The sequence below is a fragment of the Orbicella faveolata genome, unplaced genomic scaffold (assembly GCF_042242905.1).
Source record: "Orbicella faveolata isolate gen_17 unplaced genomic scaffold, um_ofav_v1 contig_34, whole genome shotgun sequence".
In the NCBI taxonomy this organism is placed as follows: domain Eukaryota; kingdom Metazoa; phylum Cnidaria; class Anthozoa; order Scleractinia; family Merulinidae; genus Orbicella; species Orbicella faveolata.
Window position 1 is genome coordinate 28,807,501 of NW_028301563.1, and position 17,361 is coordinate 28,824,861.

Consider the following 17,361-nt stretch of genomic DNA (forward strand, 5'->3'; position numbering starts at 1 on the left):
GACCACAAAAGACACCGTAACGCGGGTTTCCAGCACTCAAGATTTTAACTATCTTTAGTTCATGTGGCAGGGACTTGCTAAGAACGCAGCCTTTGAGAAAACAAACAAACAAACAAAAACAACAGCATTAAAAAAATAGTCGCACTTTGCCCATTATCACTGGACTTTAATGTTAAAATACACTTGATGTATAATCAGCTAAACTGCATTCAAGGTTTAATCTTTGGATTGGCTGAATTGTAATGTTACTGCAGTGCAAGCTGTCTTGTTACAGTTTCACTGCATTATTTCTTAGCTTACTGACTGAATGTCCCATTCATCTAGCTTATTAGAGAGGTTAAGCATGACGTTAACGGCAGACGGCAAACGGCAAAGATAACTTCTGATTTTGAGTTCTTTTCTTCTAATCCGTAAATGAAGCACACAAAAAAGGAATAACTTCTCCTACTATTCATTGCAAATACAAATAATTTCACTCTACTGTACACACAACTGAAGAGAGACGGCAAAAATTTCAGTTTTTGCCGTTTGCTGTTTGCCGTAAACGTCATGCTTAACCTCTCTATTATCAAAGCAATTTTACGTCTGGCTCAGAAAATACTGTTTATGCAGACGATAAATCATTCTACGCCTAGTGACTAGACTAATGGCAGTCTGTTTTTCTCTTGAAATTCAGCAGGGGCTATAGGCGGGGCGCTTTAGCCCAAAGGGGAATGGGACGAGACATGGGCGGGGCAAGCGTCTCGCCTTCTTCCCTACCAGGGCATATCACTCTTGCCTCGCCTTACTCCCTACTCGGCCACGGCCACACCGCCCACCGCCCTGTCGAACAACATACATGTACTATGAGTCTTTGAAAGCTGAGCGACACGAAAAATGCCTACTTGTAAGTGGGTACATATAGGTGTGGCGGTTTGAAGGCGTAGGGGAAGGTCTGGAATGGTGGTATCGTGGTATCGACGTGCTAGAGAACGTTTACTTGCTCTGTCTTAGGAGGATGTCTTTAAAAACTGTTAATTTCCGGATGAATTTAAATTTACCAGTAAAGGATTCATCTGAGCAAGGGAAAAATCTCTTGATCTGAGATAATAGCTTAAAAAAGTTACGAGAATTATAACAGAAACGTTACTCGTCACAGCACGGTGTACCTGTTTGTCCATATATGGAAGTTTCCCGCCCATACAGGGCTGCTTTTAAGTCTTCTTGCGAAAAATTAAGTCGCGTATCCGACATCACTGGTTGTGAGGGGACACCACAAATAAGTTATGTACTGGAAGTAAAAGTCTGGATTACTAATGGACAATAAAATTTATAAACTCTACTGGCTAGGTGTAAAAGAGCAACAAAAAGCACGATATTAAATGCAAGTTTACAATCCTCGATCCCATATCCCAGATGAAAATGTTGGGACACCAAACAAATTGTCTCCTTCCCTATTACTTACAAGGTTAATAAGCGGGTATGTTTTACCCTATTAAGTGCAAAACAATCGCGACATTTACCAAGATTGTTTAGGGCGGATGGGGGATATATCATCCATCTTAAGTGCCCCAACTACTTTTGTCCGGGATTGCCGGTCTTTTAAAACCTGGAGATCTCTACGCCAGTTTAATCCCATTGTTTTGCAGGTAATTGTTCATAAATGGATTAAAATATTGTAAGCCATTTCCGTGCTGGCAAGTCTTCATTGTGATCTTGACTTCCTTAATGGTGCCTATGTCGTTAATTGGCTAGAAGCCTAGCATAGAGCGATATTTTCGACGTGAAAAAAGTATATTTGTGGACGTTTTTTAAGTGTTAAAACACTTCCACACATTGATCGATTTAATTCTCCTTGATTCTAGAATCACTTTTTGAGCACAATTATCCAATACTAATTTAATGATTTAAAAAGGACCTGATAACATCGATGAGGAAAAAATTGTTTTGTTATCTCTTGCTAAACCAATTCGCAATCGGGGTTATACATACACATGGCCAAGAAACACAAAATGTTCCTGATGCACACATTTCTTAAATCAAATGAAGTGGTATTGTGGTACACCACTCCGAAACGCATTCAAATTATATTTTACCAATATTATATATGATATCTAAAAAAATTTAGAACATTTTAAAGGAAGAAAGGAAGAAAGGAAGATACCGTATCATGGCAATTTTGTGTTCTTCACCCCTTCGTATTGGAGAATGGCACCAAAATAGCTACTTTAATACTATTTTGTTTTAAGCTTATGAATATTCCACCAAAAATGCGTTAATTTAAAATTAAAAAAAATGTTTGTTATTTTATAACTGCGCGGAAGTCAAGACTACTCACGTTGGAATAACTTACCATATAGAAACTGGAGCTTCTCAGACGTGAAAAACAAGGCTATAATTCAGATGTACAAGGGCGTTTCTGACTTAAATATCTTTTTCATTAACACCTTGTTACGTTATCTTACAATAAAATATCCGTCTTCATTTGGTTTCTTTGTTGAATCATTTCTTCAAAAGAAGGTTTTTACTGAATAAAAAGAAAGTAAATAATTCTAAGAAATAACACACAAACTTATTAAGCCACGATGGCCAAAGAAAAAGAGTATTTAAATAATTCTAATCTTTGGATTCTAAACTTCCTCATCAGCTAAATTTCAAACAAAGGCAGGGTTGGCGAGGTATTCATCGTTTACTGCAAAACGGAAAGCGCAGGTTGTTAAATATATTGACGATCTTTGCTGATTGATTAGCAGCCATGACAAAGGTTTTTAAATTTGCCTATACAGCTATTATAACAGTCTCTAATTAAAAATAAAGGGAAAAAAAGATGTATCTTGGTAAATTAAAAAAACAACAACAATATTTAACGATGTGCCCAAAACCTTAAGTATACACGAATAAAGGAACGGGGAAATTTGAAAACGCAGCTTTATTTCAACGTTTAGGCCTACCGTCCACACTAATCCGTTACGAAAACGGAGCTTTTCGAAAACGCTCGTCAAACCAGGGGACATTGAAAACGCTTGCTTTTTTATTTTCGTGTGGACGGAAAACATTTTGAAAACAGAGCTTTTCGGAAACGATAGATTCACAATAATCATGCATGTGGTGTCCTTGACCGAGGTTTCCTCAAACACAAATATAAAATGACCGGTGACTGTTGCGTTTTCAAATTCCTCCGACGTAGTGTGGAAGGAAAACATTTGATACGTTTTCAGAGTGAAACCTCCGTTTTCAAATTTCTCTGGCACATTTTGGACGGGGCGTAAGGCTTCTAACAGGTAGTACGTAAGTTGTGAATCGATGAAAGAAATTTTACAAGGCTGAAGTACGAAACCAATGCATAATTCTAAATCTGCCAAACTGCTTCAATTCGCTACAAACGATGACACAAAGTCGCAGACACGAGCTTTCATCGTCTCCTCGACTATCGACGACACTGTAGGCGGAAAAGCTCTGATCGGGCTTAATCCTCTCCCATAAAGCTTTTCCAGTATCGTTCTGTTTTATTAAGACTCTAAGTGTAAAAGGATTACCACAGAAAGAAAAACTGCGTTCTTAATGAGGGTTGTATTTAGGTGACCTTTTTCATTTCAGCGTACAGGTAATTATCTTATTCGTACTTAATTTCGCCCGTTCTTCATTTCGCCATTTTGCGAGACAGTATTTCGCGAGACCCTATTTTTGCGATTTTGATACGGGAAAATGAGAAAAAAAGCATTAAATTTCGCAAAAGCTTTGTCAACATCAGTTTACTTTGTAAAAAAAAAGGTCTGAACTTAACCTTTCTAAACAAACTGGAACAAATTAAGGGAGCTACGTCACAGTTTCTGCACCTTGAAAAGTTAATTAAGCCTTATTTTTTCAAGTTCGTCAATTGTAATCTGTGTTAATCTTCTCCATCCTTAACCATCCTTGTTCCTTTATGGTTTATTATTGGATCTCTGGTGTTTTTTCTATCTTAGTTAACTACTATTTTCAGGTTTCCTTCAATTTAAAGCGGGTTATTTTCTACGTGGCCAAACTAATAACTCAAAGTGCGGTGACTGAGCTCCTTTAAGATTCGTGCATATTAATTGTCTTAGACTCCGCAATGTTCCTAAGAACCTTACCAGAAAATAATTTATTTTTTATGTCGATACACCAACTGAACATGTTGTTGTTGATCATATTAACTTACCATGGTATTTAATTTTGCCTGTGTAAATTTTGTGAGGTTTTCCCGTGGCTTCAATTTGACCAATTTCTTTTTGACAATCGCCAAAACTGAGCAAAATAAGGTACGAATAACAAAAGGTATGTCAGTTTAATTTTTGAGGTATGGAAGTTTTATTCTTTAATTTTAGATATATATGCCATTCTTATTGTCGGAAATCACTCTGAGAAACGCATTTAAACTGATTTTTATGTACACGTTCCAGGTTTCATTTGAATAAGTCGCACAAATAAATCCATCTCGTCATTATCCTATTAGCATGTCGTAGAAGAAAACCATTCGATTCGTTTATTTTGTGGTACAGTATTTTTCTGTGAAAGCCGTAAAATTTAGGGAACAAGTTTTAAAACAAACCATAATCAACAACAGCAACAGCAAATGCTGCGGAACTTTTCTCGATATTTATCTTATCTTCGAGGTGAACATGGTCGCTTAAATTAGGGCTACCATGATAACAATGGACTTATTTTCCAGTCATGCTCTGCCAGTCAGTTAATAAGCCCTTATTGTTATAACGCAGCTGGTGAATAATCGATTCGTACAAAAACGGGTCGTGACAATGGCGTCAGGAAGAATTGTCCTCATCTCGGGAAGTTCTTCTGGTATAGGCCTTTCGCTCTGCTTTTAGCCACAGATCCCGAGAGACGTTTTAAGGTATTCGCCACGATGAGAAATCTGGAGAAAAAAAGGCAATCCTGGAAAACGAAAGGGAGGATCTCCTCGGCGAGACATTACTCGTTAAACAGATGGATGTGAGCTCGGATGAGTCAGTATCAAGTGTCGCTCAAGAACTGATTGCGAAAGAAGGAAAGATTGATGTTCTTAGTAAGTAGCTCGCTTCAAACTCTTGCTAATTTCGATCTAAAAATAACAAATTTAATTGCATAATCGACAGTACCAAATGAAAGCACTGCTCAATAACTTTCATTTGAATAGTCACACACTAGGGTTTTATCCATTGACTTTAAATTCCTAACCACCTTGTACAGCAAAATAAACGGTATCGCATGAAACTAGTGCTCAATAGCTTACCGATTTGAATGGTCTCACACTAGGATTTCATCCTAAAGGCCTGTCCTAACGGGAAATGTTTGGCGTCCAAACACCATCAAACATTGTTTGGTGACCAAACATTTTACCGTTTGGCCACCTTGTTTGGTGCTGTTTGATCGTGTTTGATTGTGTTTGGTGGTGTTTGATAAAATTTGAACGCAATCAAACATTCGATCAAACAACTTAAACATTTCTTTTGTTCTCGTGTTTGATGGGCGATGTTTTGTTCGTTTGGACAGCCGTACCAAACATGTTTGGCGCGCGCATGCGTACCATGCTTGCTCAGCGGCTTGTATCCATAGTTTGATCTGTGTTTGATCAAACTTGTTTTAACCGTTTGGCCACTCACTTCAACATCAGCATGTTTGGTCACCAAACAAGGTTTGATGATGTTTGGTCGGCAAACATTTCCCGTTTGGACAGACCTTAAGACTTAAAAGTAAGAGCCACATTGTTAAATGCAGAATAAACAGTACAACATTAAAGTACTGCTCGATAGCTTTCATTTGAATGGTCACACACTAGGGTTTCATCCACAGACGTAAAAGTTAGAACCACCTTGTACAACATAATAAACAGTACCACATGAAAGTACTGCTCAATAGCTTTCATTTGAATGGTCACACACTAGGGTTTCACCCGACGGACTTTAAAGTAAGATGTACTGCATAATAAAAGCTAACAAACAGCACCTCATGAAGGAACTGCTCAACAACTATCATTTGAACGGCCAAACACACTTAAAATTTCATCCACAAACTTAAATGTCGTCAGCATAATTTTGACCGTAGGAGAGAAATTGTGTAATTCAAAATTTTTCTTCCGATTCGTCTTATTCTGAAAAATATTTGTCCAGCCAGTTAATAGTTAATGGAGGGGAATGGTTATGAAACCCGACAAAGTTCTTTGTTGTATGTTTTTGTTCACTTTTTCGGCCTTGACCGTGTACAAAACATATACAGTTGTTTACCTTGTGCCGAGGAACTAACCAACAGAAACGTGTTGGATATGTAATTCATGCATAGTGTATGAGCGCAAAACAAAAGATTGTGCACGCGAGTGGACCTTCCAACATAATTCTTGGCATCTTTGTTTTCTCCTCTGATGTTTGCCAGGTTTCATAACCAGTCCCGGCCTTAAGTTTCAGAACCCTTTTGGCAATCTTCTATAGATTTCTACAAGCATTTTTTTTAAAATTTCTTCCAACGATCAGTTTAATTTATGACTAAGTGGTAACTAATATGCGCAAAATTAGGCTCTGTCCTCGTGTACCGGTTCACAAGAACCGATACAAAAGACCCAACAATGTTCAACAGCTTAACAAAGATTCGTAAAGAAAGGAGTACAATGGTTACACCAGGACACAATCCCAAATTGACCTTTGACAAATACGCGGCTTATTACACTTATAGCTGTTTTCGCATGTGCTAATAGTGCGCATACGCTCGCGTGGCCAGCAGCCATGCAATTTTATTGGAACAAAAGAAAGTGTTTACATAAGAAAAGAGTTCAACTCCCACTGAACTGGTTTGGTACACCAGCATGGCCGCCGTTTCATTGTTTTGGGAAACCAATATGGCTGCCGTGTAGCCATTTTAAAACAATCTACTCCTGTTAATTACAAAGTGCAATTATAAGTGAGTTATTTCCATGTTTACATTGAAGTCGGATTTAGGCTTAAGTCGACTGCTTTCCAACATTCGTATACATACGTCTGTCAAATTTTGTCTGTGCTCTCACTGAGGTGTGATTTGTTTTCTAGGGGTATTATTCCCTGGCCTTGCTGTTTTCCTAAGCCGATTAGGACTAAACCAGGGTTAAAAGTTACATGATTTCTTGAAAAATCTCTCTTGTGGGTCTCACTGCGAATGTCTCGTTATAAGGTTTGATTCTGGTCAAGGCTTAAAGTGAAAGATAAATGTTAGAGTGAAAGAAAAACCTCAATGAAAAGCTACAAAAAAGATCCAAATTTTTAAAGTGGTACTATGACGAAAATCGCATCTTTCCTATCTAAGCCATTTGAAAAACATAAACAAGTAGTCTGCATGAGAAGAAAAATGCTGTTTACTATTTTCAAGTATCTCTTTTCCTTCCAGAGATATTCAAGTTTGTAAAATATGCAAATTAGCCAAGTGATGACGTCATAAACTCAACCAATTAGCGATCAAATATTATCAAGAGAGATATCTCGGCCAATTTGTATCAGAAGTGTTTGATTCTTTGCAGTAAGATTCTAGTAATTGTGCAGCACAATACGAGCCGAACAGTTTTGTTACCATGGCAATATACTGGGTTCCAGACCTCCCCAATATTAAACGGCTTTTCTGGCCACCTTTGGAGTTCCATTTTGATATTTGCTAATGGTGCCTCATATGCGTGATCAGCAAGCATATAAATATGTTAGCTCGAGTTCGTGGTTTCATATAATGTTTTTCGAGCTGAAAATTACTAACATATTGAAATCAAGTGGGTGGGGACTGGAAAAGAGTCAGTTGCCATGGGAACAGAATTTTTTATAGTAGTAGGTGTGTTGCCTGTAGAACTATTAGCCTACCAAGTTTCAATGGTCTGTGCTGCAAATTGACTGAGATAGCTCTATTCATAGACTTGATATAATATTGGGTTGAGTGTATGACGTCATCAGTCATCTCGTTTGCATATTTCATACACTTTTCAAACTTAAATATCTCTGGAACTAATGCAGATATTTGCAAACGGTAAACAGCGTTTTTATTCTTTCATGGAATTCTACGTGATACACCCAAAAACTCAAGGGGTAAAAATTTGATCATAGTACCACTTTAAAATTGACCAATTTTGCTTGTTTTTTTTTTAAATTTCCGACAAACACCCCCGTCCTTTTATATGAGTTCCCTTGGGGGAGGGTATAAACCCTTGCAGGCTCAGGGAATGGAGGGTGGGGATACAAGTAAATCATTCAGGGGAGCTAACATTTTTCTTTGCCTCCTGGAAACAACGCTGGTATTGGTGGCGTTGCGGTCTTGGAATGTATGAACATGGAACACATCAAAGAAATGTTTGACATCAACTTCTTTGGAGCTGTGCGTCTGACCCAGGCCGTGCTCCGTGGCATGAAAGCGAGGGAGGACGGTTACATAGTAAACGTGAGCAGTATCTTCGGAATAACGGGAGGACCGTTCAATGACATGTACACAGCGGCAAAGTTTGCCATGGGAGGTTTAACACAATTTCTGGCGCCTGTGTTGAAACAGTTTAATATCAAGTAAGCGAGTTTTGTTCCTGATGTTCGCTTTTGGTTAAAACAGTGTTAAGTCAAGAGCTAAGTCTTGCTGCCTAGGAAGGTGTGCTCTATAGCTGAGGCTCAACTGTAAATTAACCACTCAAAAAAAATTTAAAAGTGTCTGAAGGAAAAAAATATCGACGAGGGTGTTTTAAAAACACGTTCGATGTCTTCCTTTAGAGTTAACAGTTTATGAGATTTTTTCTATTTGAAATATTTTCAAAGACTAGCAAACACATTTTATTAACCGTTCTAACCCTTGAGTGGAATAAAATCGACTGAACTGATACCAAATTTCATTTTACGAAGTGTTGAAAAACAAACACTACCCCATCAAAGTGGTCACGCATCATTTTCATCCACAGACTTGGATCGAGGAAAGTTAAAACCTACAGCACCTCATGAAAATACTGCTCAATGGGTTTTATTTAAATGGTCACAAACCAGAGTTTCACCCACACACTGAAAAGCTAGAACTACCTTGCACAGCATAATAGACAGTACCACATGAAAGTACTGCCCAATAGCTTTCATTTGAATGGTCACACACTAGGGTTTCATCCACAGATTTAAAAGTTAGAACCGCCTTGCAGAGCGTAATGAGCAGGATCGCATTAAAGTATTGCTCAGTTGTTTTCATTTGAACAGCTTCGTGCAATTAACATATTTTGATATGGACCTAAGATTCTTTGCGAGCTTTTGTTTTACAGGATCTCGTTGGTCGAGCCGGGTCCGTTTGTCACGTCCTTCATCAGTAACTTGAAGGGCATGGTAAGCAAAGTAGACCTGCCAACCGCTGACCAGACGTCTGTCCAGCTCATGCAGTCTGTAACTGCCCGGATGACGGAATTGACCGCCAACGTGGGACAGAAACCTGAAGAGATCGCGGACACGATTAAAGAAATTCTACCTTCTTCCAAACCTCACATCAGAAACCTGACGAACAAGCACTACGGGCTTGAGAAGGCGAATTCTAAATTTTCCGACCTGACAGGCGACAAACTTGTGTTGGAAAGTGTTGGAAAAACGGTTCTTTTAAGGATCAAAGATTTCCGTTCATGGGATTACTGGAAATGTGAAGGTCACAACATGGAGATTGCTGGTGCTTACTCTAGAGGGGTGACAAAAAATGAAAATTGCGTAGTAATTTTAAGTAATTAATGAAGTCTGACATTAAACTCCAGATGGCGACTCTTAGTTGTTTTTGCTGACAATTTAATGAAACTCTACAGTCACTGAACAAATTGACGGTGGATGTAATTTTAAAAGAAAACAACTCTTGGGTCAAGCCTGCTAAATTGAGGGCCATATATCATGCAACAGTGAAATTGCGGATCACTGGATTTGATTATCGATTCGATTCAATAAACCACATGTATATTTCATCAGCGTGGCTCCTGATTTCATATATATTCTTTCGTTTGGTATGATGATTACGATTTAGAACTAAACAGCAGCGTATATAGTCAAGGTTAAAAAGAAACAACGCCTATAGCAATCACGTGATCGCGTGATCACGTGCTTAAGGACACCGGAACAATGCCATGGCACGTGATAGGCTCGTGATTTTGAAGTGATGGAATAGATCGGGTTAGCAGTAGAGTAGCAGTAGTAAAGAGTAGCAGTTGTAAGTTTGTTCAGTTAGCTGAGATTTTCACCACTGAAGTTCTCAAGCAGCATGTGGCAGAGTTTCTTTAATCCTTGTTTATTACCAACAGTAGCACGTGCCTGCACGCTTTGCAAATTAAGCGTTTCGTTATATATCCCGGATCAAATAAGAACGTTTCTTTTGTACCAGGGTTTTACAAAAAGGCATTTATAAGTACTTTCTTCTTTCATAAAATAAGTCTTTGTGGGTTATTAAAGAAAAACATAATTCTTTCTTTTTTTCTCCATAATTCTGTCCAATTGACTTATCTAATTCTCTAACGAGCAAAATTTGGGCCGATAAATGATCTTATGCATTTTTGGTTAAACTGACGCGTTTCAAAAAAAAGCGCTAACATTCTGCATCCCAAATATTGGGGAATTGTTCAGTTATGTTGATCTCTGACATAGGTAAGGTCAGAAAATTATTCTAACTTTTTATGTTATAGAATATGCAAATGTCCTCTTCAACCAAAGTAGAGAAAATGATGGGAAAAAAATCTCAGTGGCATTAATCAGTTTATTAATATATTAGTCCTGGGTCACTTTTTCGCCGTTTAATGTGCAATCTTTGTCCTCTCTTTCATGAGTCACCCCTTGGCCTTGTTTGTCTTGTGAGTCTGTTGATACACACAAAAAAAAACAAAACAACATAATCATTCTTCACTGGGTCAAGGTTAATTATGTTTACATTTAACAACATGCTCTCTTTAATTTGTGATGTGTTTCCAAACTACCTTTCTCCTCTTGAAGAATTATCATCTTGCGATCTCTGCGCTTCAGAACCCTGTAAGATAATTAAGAATCAAATATAACAGGATCGGATGTTGAAACAAGCAGGAAAATTCAGGAATGGGCCCCCCGGGGTGTTCACAGTGTATAGCTTTTAGAAATATGTAAAATAGGAGCTGTATGGTTCTGAAATAATAAGAGTGACTTAAGCCTGGGGGGGGGGGGGGGGATCCCTTATATGGGCTATATAGGTATGTGCGACCCCAAAGGGTATGGTTTTTCAGCCATTTTGGTCATAAAAGGGGGTATCGATTTTAGCCGATTTTGGCCATTTTGGTCTTAAAGTAGGGTATGGTTTTTGCACTCTAGCCCTGATATGGGCATGTTTTTAAGAAGAAGCCACTTTTTCATCATTATCGAAAAGAAAATCAACAAAAACCCTTCACAAATTCTGTTTACGGTAATTTAACATTGGTCTGAACTAAGCAACTAATTATAACGCAGGTCTGAAACAGGGTTTTGATTTAAGGGTCAGGTCATAAATAGGGTTTCGAATTTTTGGTCAGATCATAAATAAGGTAGCGAATATCGCAGATTTTGGTCATAAATAGGGTAAGGGTTTTGGGAATTGGGCGGCACACCCCCATCCAATTTTTCTGGGAGTACCGCTCCCCCCCCCCCCCCCCCCAGGGACTTAAGACAGGTGTATACACGGCTCACAGCACTATAAAACTTGCCTTGTATGATAAAACATCACCAATCAAACACTTACGCAGTATCCAAGCTGTATAATAGAAACCTTATATTTTATGGGGCCCGTCTACACTACGTTGGAGAAATTCGAGGCGTTTACACTTTGAAAAAGCATCAATGTTTTCCGACCGCGCCGGAGAAATTTCAAAACGCAACAATCACCGTAGTCGTTTCCGAAAAGCTCCGTTTTCAAAATGTTTTCCGTCCACACTAAGACGCAAAACTCCTCTGCTTTGAAGAGCGTTCCTGAAAAGCTCTGTTTTCGTGACGGGTTAGTGTGGACAGTAGGTCTAAGCGTAGAAATAAAGCTAGACTTTGAAATTTCCCCGGAGTTGTGTGAAAAGGGCCTTAGTCTTTTAAATAATCATTTCAGCCAGAAGAAATGGACTCATGATTAATCTCGTGTAACCCTAGTTTGGTTTTTTCAAGCTTTCAATTCGCGGGGAAATTAAGGCAACGCTTTCAGCCTTTGTTTTATGAGGACTAAAGGGTTAGGAACGAAAGCAGTGGAAGTCAAGATATTGAGAACCGTACTTACTCAGTCAATATGAGAGCAGCTATCATCAGAAGCGCCATGACTAGAAAACAAAACCCGTTCAGACCAACACGGAGAAACAGTGGATAAATTGAGTTAAATATGGCGGCTCCAAATAACGTACAAATCGTCTCCAATGTTGCAACGGCGGCAAATAGTGCGCCTGTAAAGGAAAAAATGTAGTATTGTTCACAGAACTGTTTTAAAGAAGAGGTACGGCGTCTTCGGATCTTCTTCGTTGCAAATGTTGGCAGAATTCTTTTAATTGAATTTGATTTCCTTAAACACTTCTAATCGATACCACGACAGTGGCAAAGTCGACAAAATTGAGATAGAATTTTGCTTCATTTTAATTTGATTTAACTCAGTTATTTAATGGAGTTCAGTCATGGTATTTTGAGCTATTTTTCCCCAGGTACAAATTTATCTTTAAATCAAAAGAAACGCAAAAAAGAGTAGTTTACCAAGATAGCGAAACAATAAAGAGATAATAATAAACCATGAAGAGACAAAAATGGTTAAGGATGGAGAAGATTAATACGGATTACAAACGACGAACTTGAAAAATTTAGGCGAAACTTTTCATGATGTGCAAACCGTGACGTAGCTCCTCTAAAACCACCAGAAGTCATTATCGACCTCTAGGACCAACTATGCACAGAAGGGGCAATACCAATACTTGCAAAACCGGTTTCTTTACCCTGTTCGTCCGGATCCACCATCTTGGACATCATGGCTCTGATGATCGGCGTTGGGATGCCACCAAGACAAGCTACAAAGGGAACTAATGGCACAACAAATGATCGAGTTAGGATTTCTCTCTAAAAACTCAATACATCACCAAGGAGATCGATGAAGAGAATCAAGATAACTATCAAGTTACGAGAGGGCGAGGGCCGAGTTGTTCAAAACACGATTTATCCAATGGAGGATGAGCGTGTATGTTGACACGCTCATCTAGGTTTTCAAAGTGGTCTTCTGTTTAGATACTAGCCCTTCAATTTTAATTGACTTTGACTCATGTCAAACTTCACAAGAACATTAGAAGACAACAAAGTACAGTTTCCTGTAAATTGTCCTTCATTTCTGGGTAAGAGTGGATCGACTTTTCAACCGGACCAGTCAGAAGAAAAAATAAGTCATTTTCACGAATTGGACAGTTATTCTAATAATGAATTTGCTTGTCCCCGAACTCCAAACATAGTTACCCTATATAGTTCCTTACCAAGGAAATGGCATGCACCTTGTCACGCTCACCTAGTGGAGGTGGAGGTTGCGTTATAACAATACTTACTCCCAGGCCTCCGAATTACATATCAGAGAACATGATCAAGGATTTTTTTGGGGGTAAAAAATCAAACACGGGAGAAACTGTTTCTTCACATTTCCAAACACTAAGAAGAGATGTGAAATCAAACTAGTAATCAAAGGCACTCAGTCAACTTTTTTGAAAACGATTTGATACATGGCTGATTGGCGGCCGGTTAGCCTGCGAGAGCGTCCATTTTTTCGGCTCTTGTTTCACTCGCTTGTTTCACTGGGGAACATACTACATAAAAAGGTACCTGAAAATGCATTGTTATTATCGAGTAAATTAATTTTCAGAATTAAACTACCTATAAATTTAATTTAAAATAGTTGCTAAACAAAGCTACCTAAAGGCAGTAATATCTTAAAAAATAGCGTCCTCTCAATGTCGTATTCAAGAAATTTGAGATCAGAGATGGCTCCATACAAGACTTGACTGTTGATAACATTTACCAATTCTATTTTAATTCGTAGTATATAGGTTTAATATAATATTTCATAGTTTTATCACGTGTCTTTTCATTTTGATGTTATAGCTATGTTTCAGTAAATGGTATTTTAGATTGAGAGCCACAAGTTTATTAGTGTTGTACACCGTAGGTGCTACAATCGGTAAACAAAGTGTTCACTCACTTACTTACCAACAAAAAATGATGTTTTGCTTCCGACGAAGGCCATCATAACAAGCGAGCAAGTCACAGATATCATTCCCACTTGCATGAGAGCGTGTTCTGATAAAACCATCCTCAGAAATTTCAGTCCTAAAACGGCTCCAACAGCTTGAACCAAAAAGCTTGTTGCTAGGTAATAGCCAATTAGAATAGAGTTACAGCACAACGGCTGGTCTATTGCGTAAAGTACAATGACGCTTCCAAAGCCGATTGAAGACACGATCATGAGACCAGAGGTTAGCATCAGTATGCACATGCGCCATCGCTCACCAGACCGAGGGTTCGTGAAGATGTAAATGACAACCCGGATGTGCTGTAGGCTAAAGACTTTCACGTTGGAATTTTCCATTAAATGTTTTGCTCTTGATTCCGGGAGTTTTATAACTACGTAAAACAAAGCAAAAGTGTGAAGTGAAAGTATCATCATATACGGTGCTTTGTACCCAGTCTTGTTTATCAACCAACCGCTACTCAAGTGACTTAGCATGCCGCTAATAAAAGCCGTCGCTTCCAAGATTCCCAGGCGAAAAGCGCGCTGTGATTCCTCTGTAATGTCCGCCATGTACGAGAACACAGACAACACCATTGTAGGAAAGAACCCACAAACACCATTGATAAATCCAGCTAATAGTAACGTCTGAATTGGAAGGTTGAAATATATAACCCAAAGTATTATCGCTGACTCTAAAGCACTGCCAAATATGGGCAAACCCATGACCCTTCGCCGTCCCGCTCGGTCGGACCAGGCCCCCAAAAACAACGCGACCAGGAGTGACGGCGCGCTGGCGGAGAAGACTATGCCGAGTTGCATAAATGATGCTTCTGACTGCACCTCCTTTTGCAGTTTTAGTGTTTCTGCGTTTCTAGATATTGGAATGGAATCGCAGTTACTTAAACTTGCCGTTGTGTTGTAAATAATGCCTTTCTCCTCAGCTATTCTCCTATGGATGTATTGCTGTATAACTGGGACGTGAAGAATGATACCAAACGCGTAGCAAAATATCACAGGCTCGACAGTGATTTTGTTCAAGCAGCATTCTGCTTGGTCTTCCTCAAGAGAGCTTGATTCCTGTCTCATTTTTCCTTGAACCTGCAAAAGTGTATAACCTGGCAGGTGGCTTAAACAGGTGGCTTAAGTCGACATCAAGAAAAACACCATGAATTAGCTAACAGTTACATTTAAAATGAAAATAATAATAATAATGATAATGATAATGATAATGATAATGATAATGATAATAATAATAATAATAAGTAAATAAAAAATAACTTTTAGTCTTATTCTTCCTCAGTCTCTTCTATATATGCTATAAAATGCAAGATGGCGACTGTTCGTTGAAAACCTAGTTCTAGAGTCAATTCACGTGATTTCCTGGGACCACGATTTCCCTGGAAACTAGCTTTATTCTGATAAGAATGGATAATTTCAGTCGTGAATAAGACTTACAGCACATAATTAATCTGATTCAGTAAGATACTGTAATCCATCAGCCCGATGCAAATCTCGTTGCATGAAAAAAACAAAAACAAAAACAATACAAAACAAAAACAAAAAGAGAGGCATTTAAGCCCTCCTGGCCGAATGAAGAGACTCTTTAAGACTTTTAACGTGTTTTCTGGTCTTTCGATTTACAGTTCCTTGATCTAAGTTTGGAATTCAATTTATTATATCTCCGAGTTGCCACGCGCGTTGTGATTGGACAATTTAGCGGGCCCTATTATACCGTGGGACCCGCTAAAGTTTAAAGTTGTTCTTGTTGCCAAAATGTTTCGTGATTTATCACCAGTTGTTCGTGGCAAGTGGAAAGTTTAAAGTTTCATTTACTTTAAAAAAAAAAAATGTATATTAAAACGCGTTAACGACGTAACGACCACTTCGAATTCTCTTTTTGCCTCCTACGTGCTCCATCCATTTTGAAGCCTTTCCGCGTGAATGGAGATGGTTTTCTGAACCTGCCAGACACACAGCAGGGATCCACAAAATATCTAGCCAGATAACGGATCTTCGCTTTTTCCCTTCGATTTATGGCCCAAGCGAAAAGAAAAAAAACTGAGTCCGTTACTAATATTAGTACGGACTGCAAAGACGAGGCTAGCAAGAGTATGTATGTCAATGTTTACAAAAGCTTTTGTCAGTCCGGCAGTATTCAGCTCCAAAGCTTTAAATTTTTATCATTTCCTCGGGCATATCCTGACTGAGGGTTTCATCATTTTACGTAAACATAACTGAGACCAAAGCTGAAGAACATTTTTAACGACTTGGAAGAAAAATTAGAGCCTAAAGAGACAAGTTGATTGTTTCCTTTGTTTAGCTTCTGACACACTGGAAAGATATATCTTGCGTTAGTTACTAAGCTCCGCGTCGAAATAATCTAATATGTTTTCCAGAGAAAACACAAGCAGGTTATGTTCTAACTTACACCTCCAAATTCAGAATTGTCGACTCGGGATGTGAGAGAATTTACTTTCACTTCAAGGATATTTTTTTATCCTATTTATCATCAATTAACCTCCCACCATGTTTTGACCTGATTCACGAAAGATATCACACATATCTCCTGGTCAGTAAGTAAAAAAAAAAGAGATAAATCTACCCGACTAACCTTTTCGGCTATTTCAATTGGAGCTCAAGATATTTACAACCCAGTTTACAACCATTCTTTGCGGACGATAAAAGGTCGCCATTTCGAGGATGTTTTGAAAAATTTGTATAGAATTATTTACAAGCTGGCATTGATTGCTCTTTGTTTGTTGGAACTTTCAACCAATTGAACGCCTTCACTTGTGTTGGTTTCGACAGCATTTCTACTGGTACCAGTGCTAAGAGAAAAACGAAAGAAAACGCAGACATATTGCGCAAATTGCATTTCGTTTTTTAACGTTACGCATCAAACAAGAATCTCAAGCTCAAGAGGCTTAGCGTTCAAGCTATTAGAGGCGGCAGAAGCGCGAATTTTAAGGCCGCCAATACACGCCGGTCATTTAGCCGCTTTTTTGTGTCTTTATTGATTTGAGTTTTTGTTAATATCACTGACGATCGAAAACCCAGCTCTATCTTATTAGCATATCATAGTCAAAAAAGAGCTGTGGAAAAATTTTACCCGCTGCTTGAAAATATTGGACCGGCAATAAAGCACTCTGATTGGCTAATTGCTTTGCGACCCAGAATGCCGATAAACAAGCAAGCAAGCAAGCAACAAATAAA

At 38.5% G+C, this 17,361-nt stretch overlaps 2 protein-coding genes and 1 pseudogene across 3 annotated transcripts in view; 1 reads left to right on the forward strand and 2 right to left on the reverse strand.

Annotated features, from left to right (window-relative positions):
* Nucleotides 1-127, reverse strand: part of LOC110062767 (PR domain zinc finger protein 14-like) — a gene marked incomplete at its 5' end in the record, with an annotated part of 3,986 nt that extends 3,859 nt beyond the window's left edge. The window contains one exon of the mRNA XM_089272179.1: nt 1-127. This exon is cut by the window's left edge and continues 104 nt beyond it. Within this exon, the coding sequence (XP_089128305.1) occupies nt 1-127 (127 nt within the window).
* Nucleotides 128-4,709: 4,582 nt separating this feature from the next.
* On the forward strand, nt 4,710-9,671 carry LOC110062765 (retinol dehydrogenase 8-like; annotated as a pseudogene).
* A 528-nt stretch (nt 9,672-10,199) lies between these two features.
* LOC110062761 (proton-coupled folate transporter-like) lies at nt 10,200-17,126 on the reverse strand. Of its 2 annotated transcripts, XM_089271099.1 has the most exons (6): nt 16,760-17,126; nt 14,127-15,246; nt 12,878-12,961; nt 12,181-12,340; nt 10,895-10,944; nt 10,200-10,777 (listed from the first exon to the last, which is right to left on the reverse strand). In XM_089271099.1, the coding sequence occupies exons 2-6, from the start codon at nt 15,232-15,234 to the stop codon at nt 10,689-10,691; spliced, it is 1,491 nt and encodes a 496-aa protein (XP_089127225.1). In that variant the 5' UTR covers nt 15,235-15,246; nt 16,760-17,126; the 3' UTR covers nt 10,200-10,688. The 2 variants fall into 2 exon arrangements, with proteins under 2 accessions (XP_089127225.1, XP_089127224.1); XM_089271098.1 differs by having other exon boundaries at nt 14,127-17,126.
* Nucleotides 17,127-17,361: the final 235 nt, after the last annotated feature.

Excerpts from the sequence above, each read along its gene's own strand:
- LOC110062761 (XM_089271099.1), bottom strand. The coding sequence starts at position 15,234 with ATGAGACAGGAATCAAGCTCTCTTGAGGAAGACCAAGCAGAATGCTGC. Across the intron at positions 12,962-14,126 it reads CAAAACATCATTTTTTGTTG|TTCCCTTTGTAGCTTGTCTT; the intron begins GTAAGTAAGTGA and ends TTGTGCCATTAG. Across the intron at positions 10,778-10,894 it reads AATTCTTCAAGAGGAGAAAG|ACTCACAAGACAAACAAGGC; the intron begins GTAGTTTGGAAA and ends GTGTATCAACAG.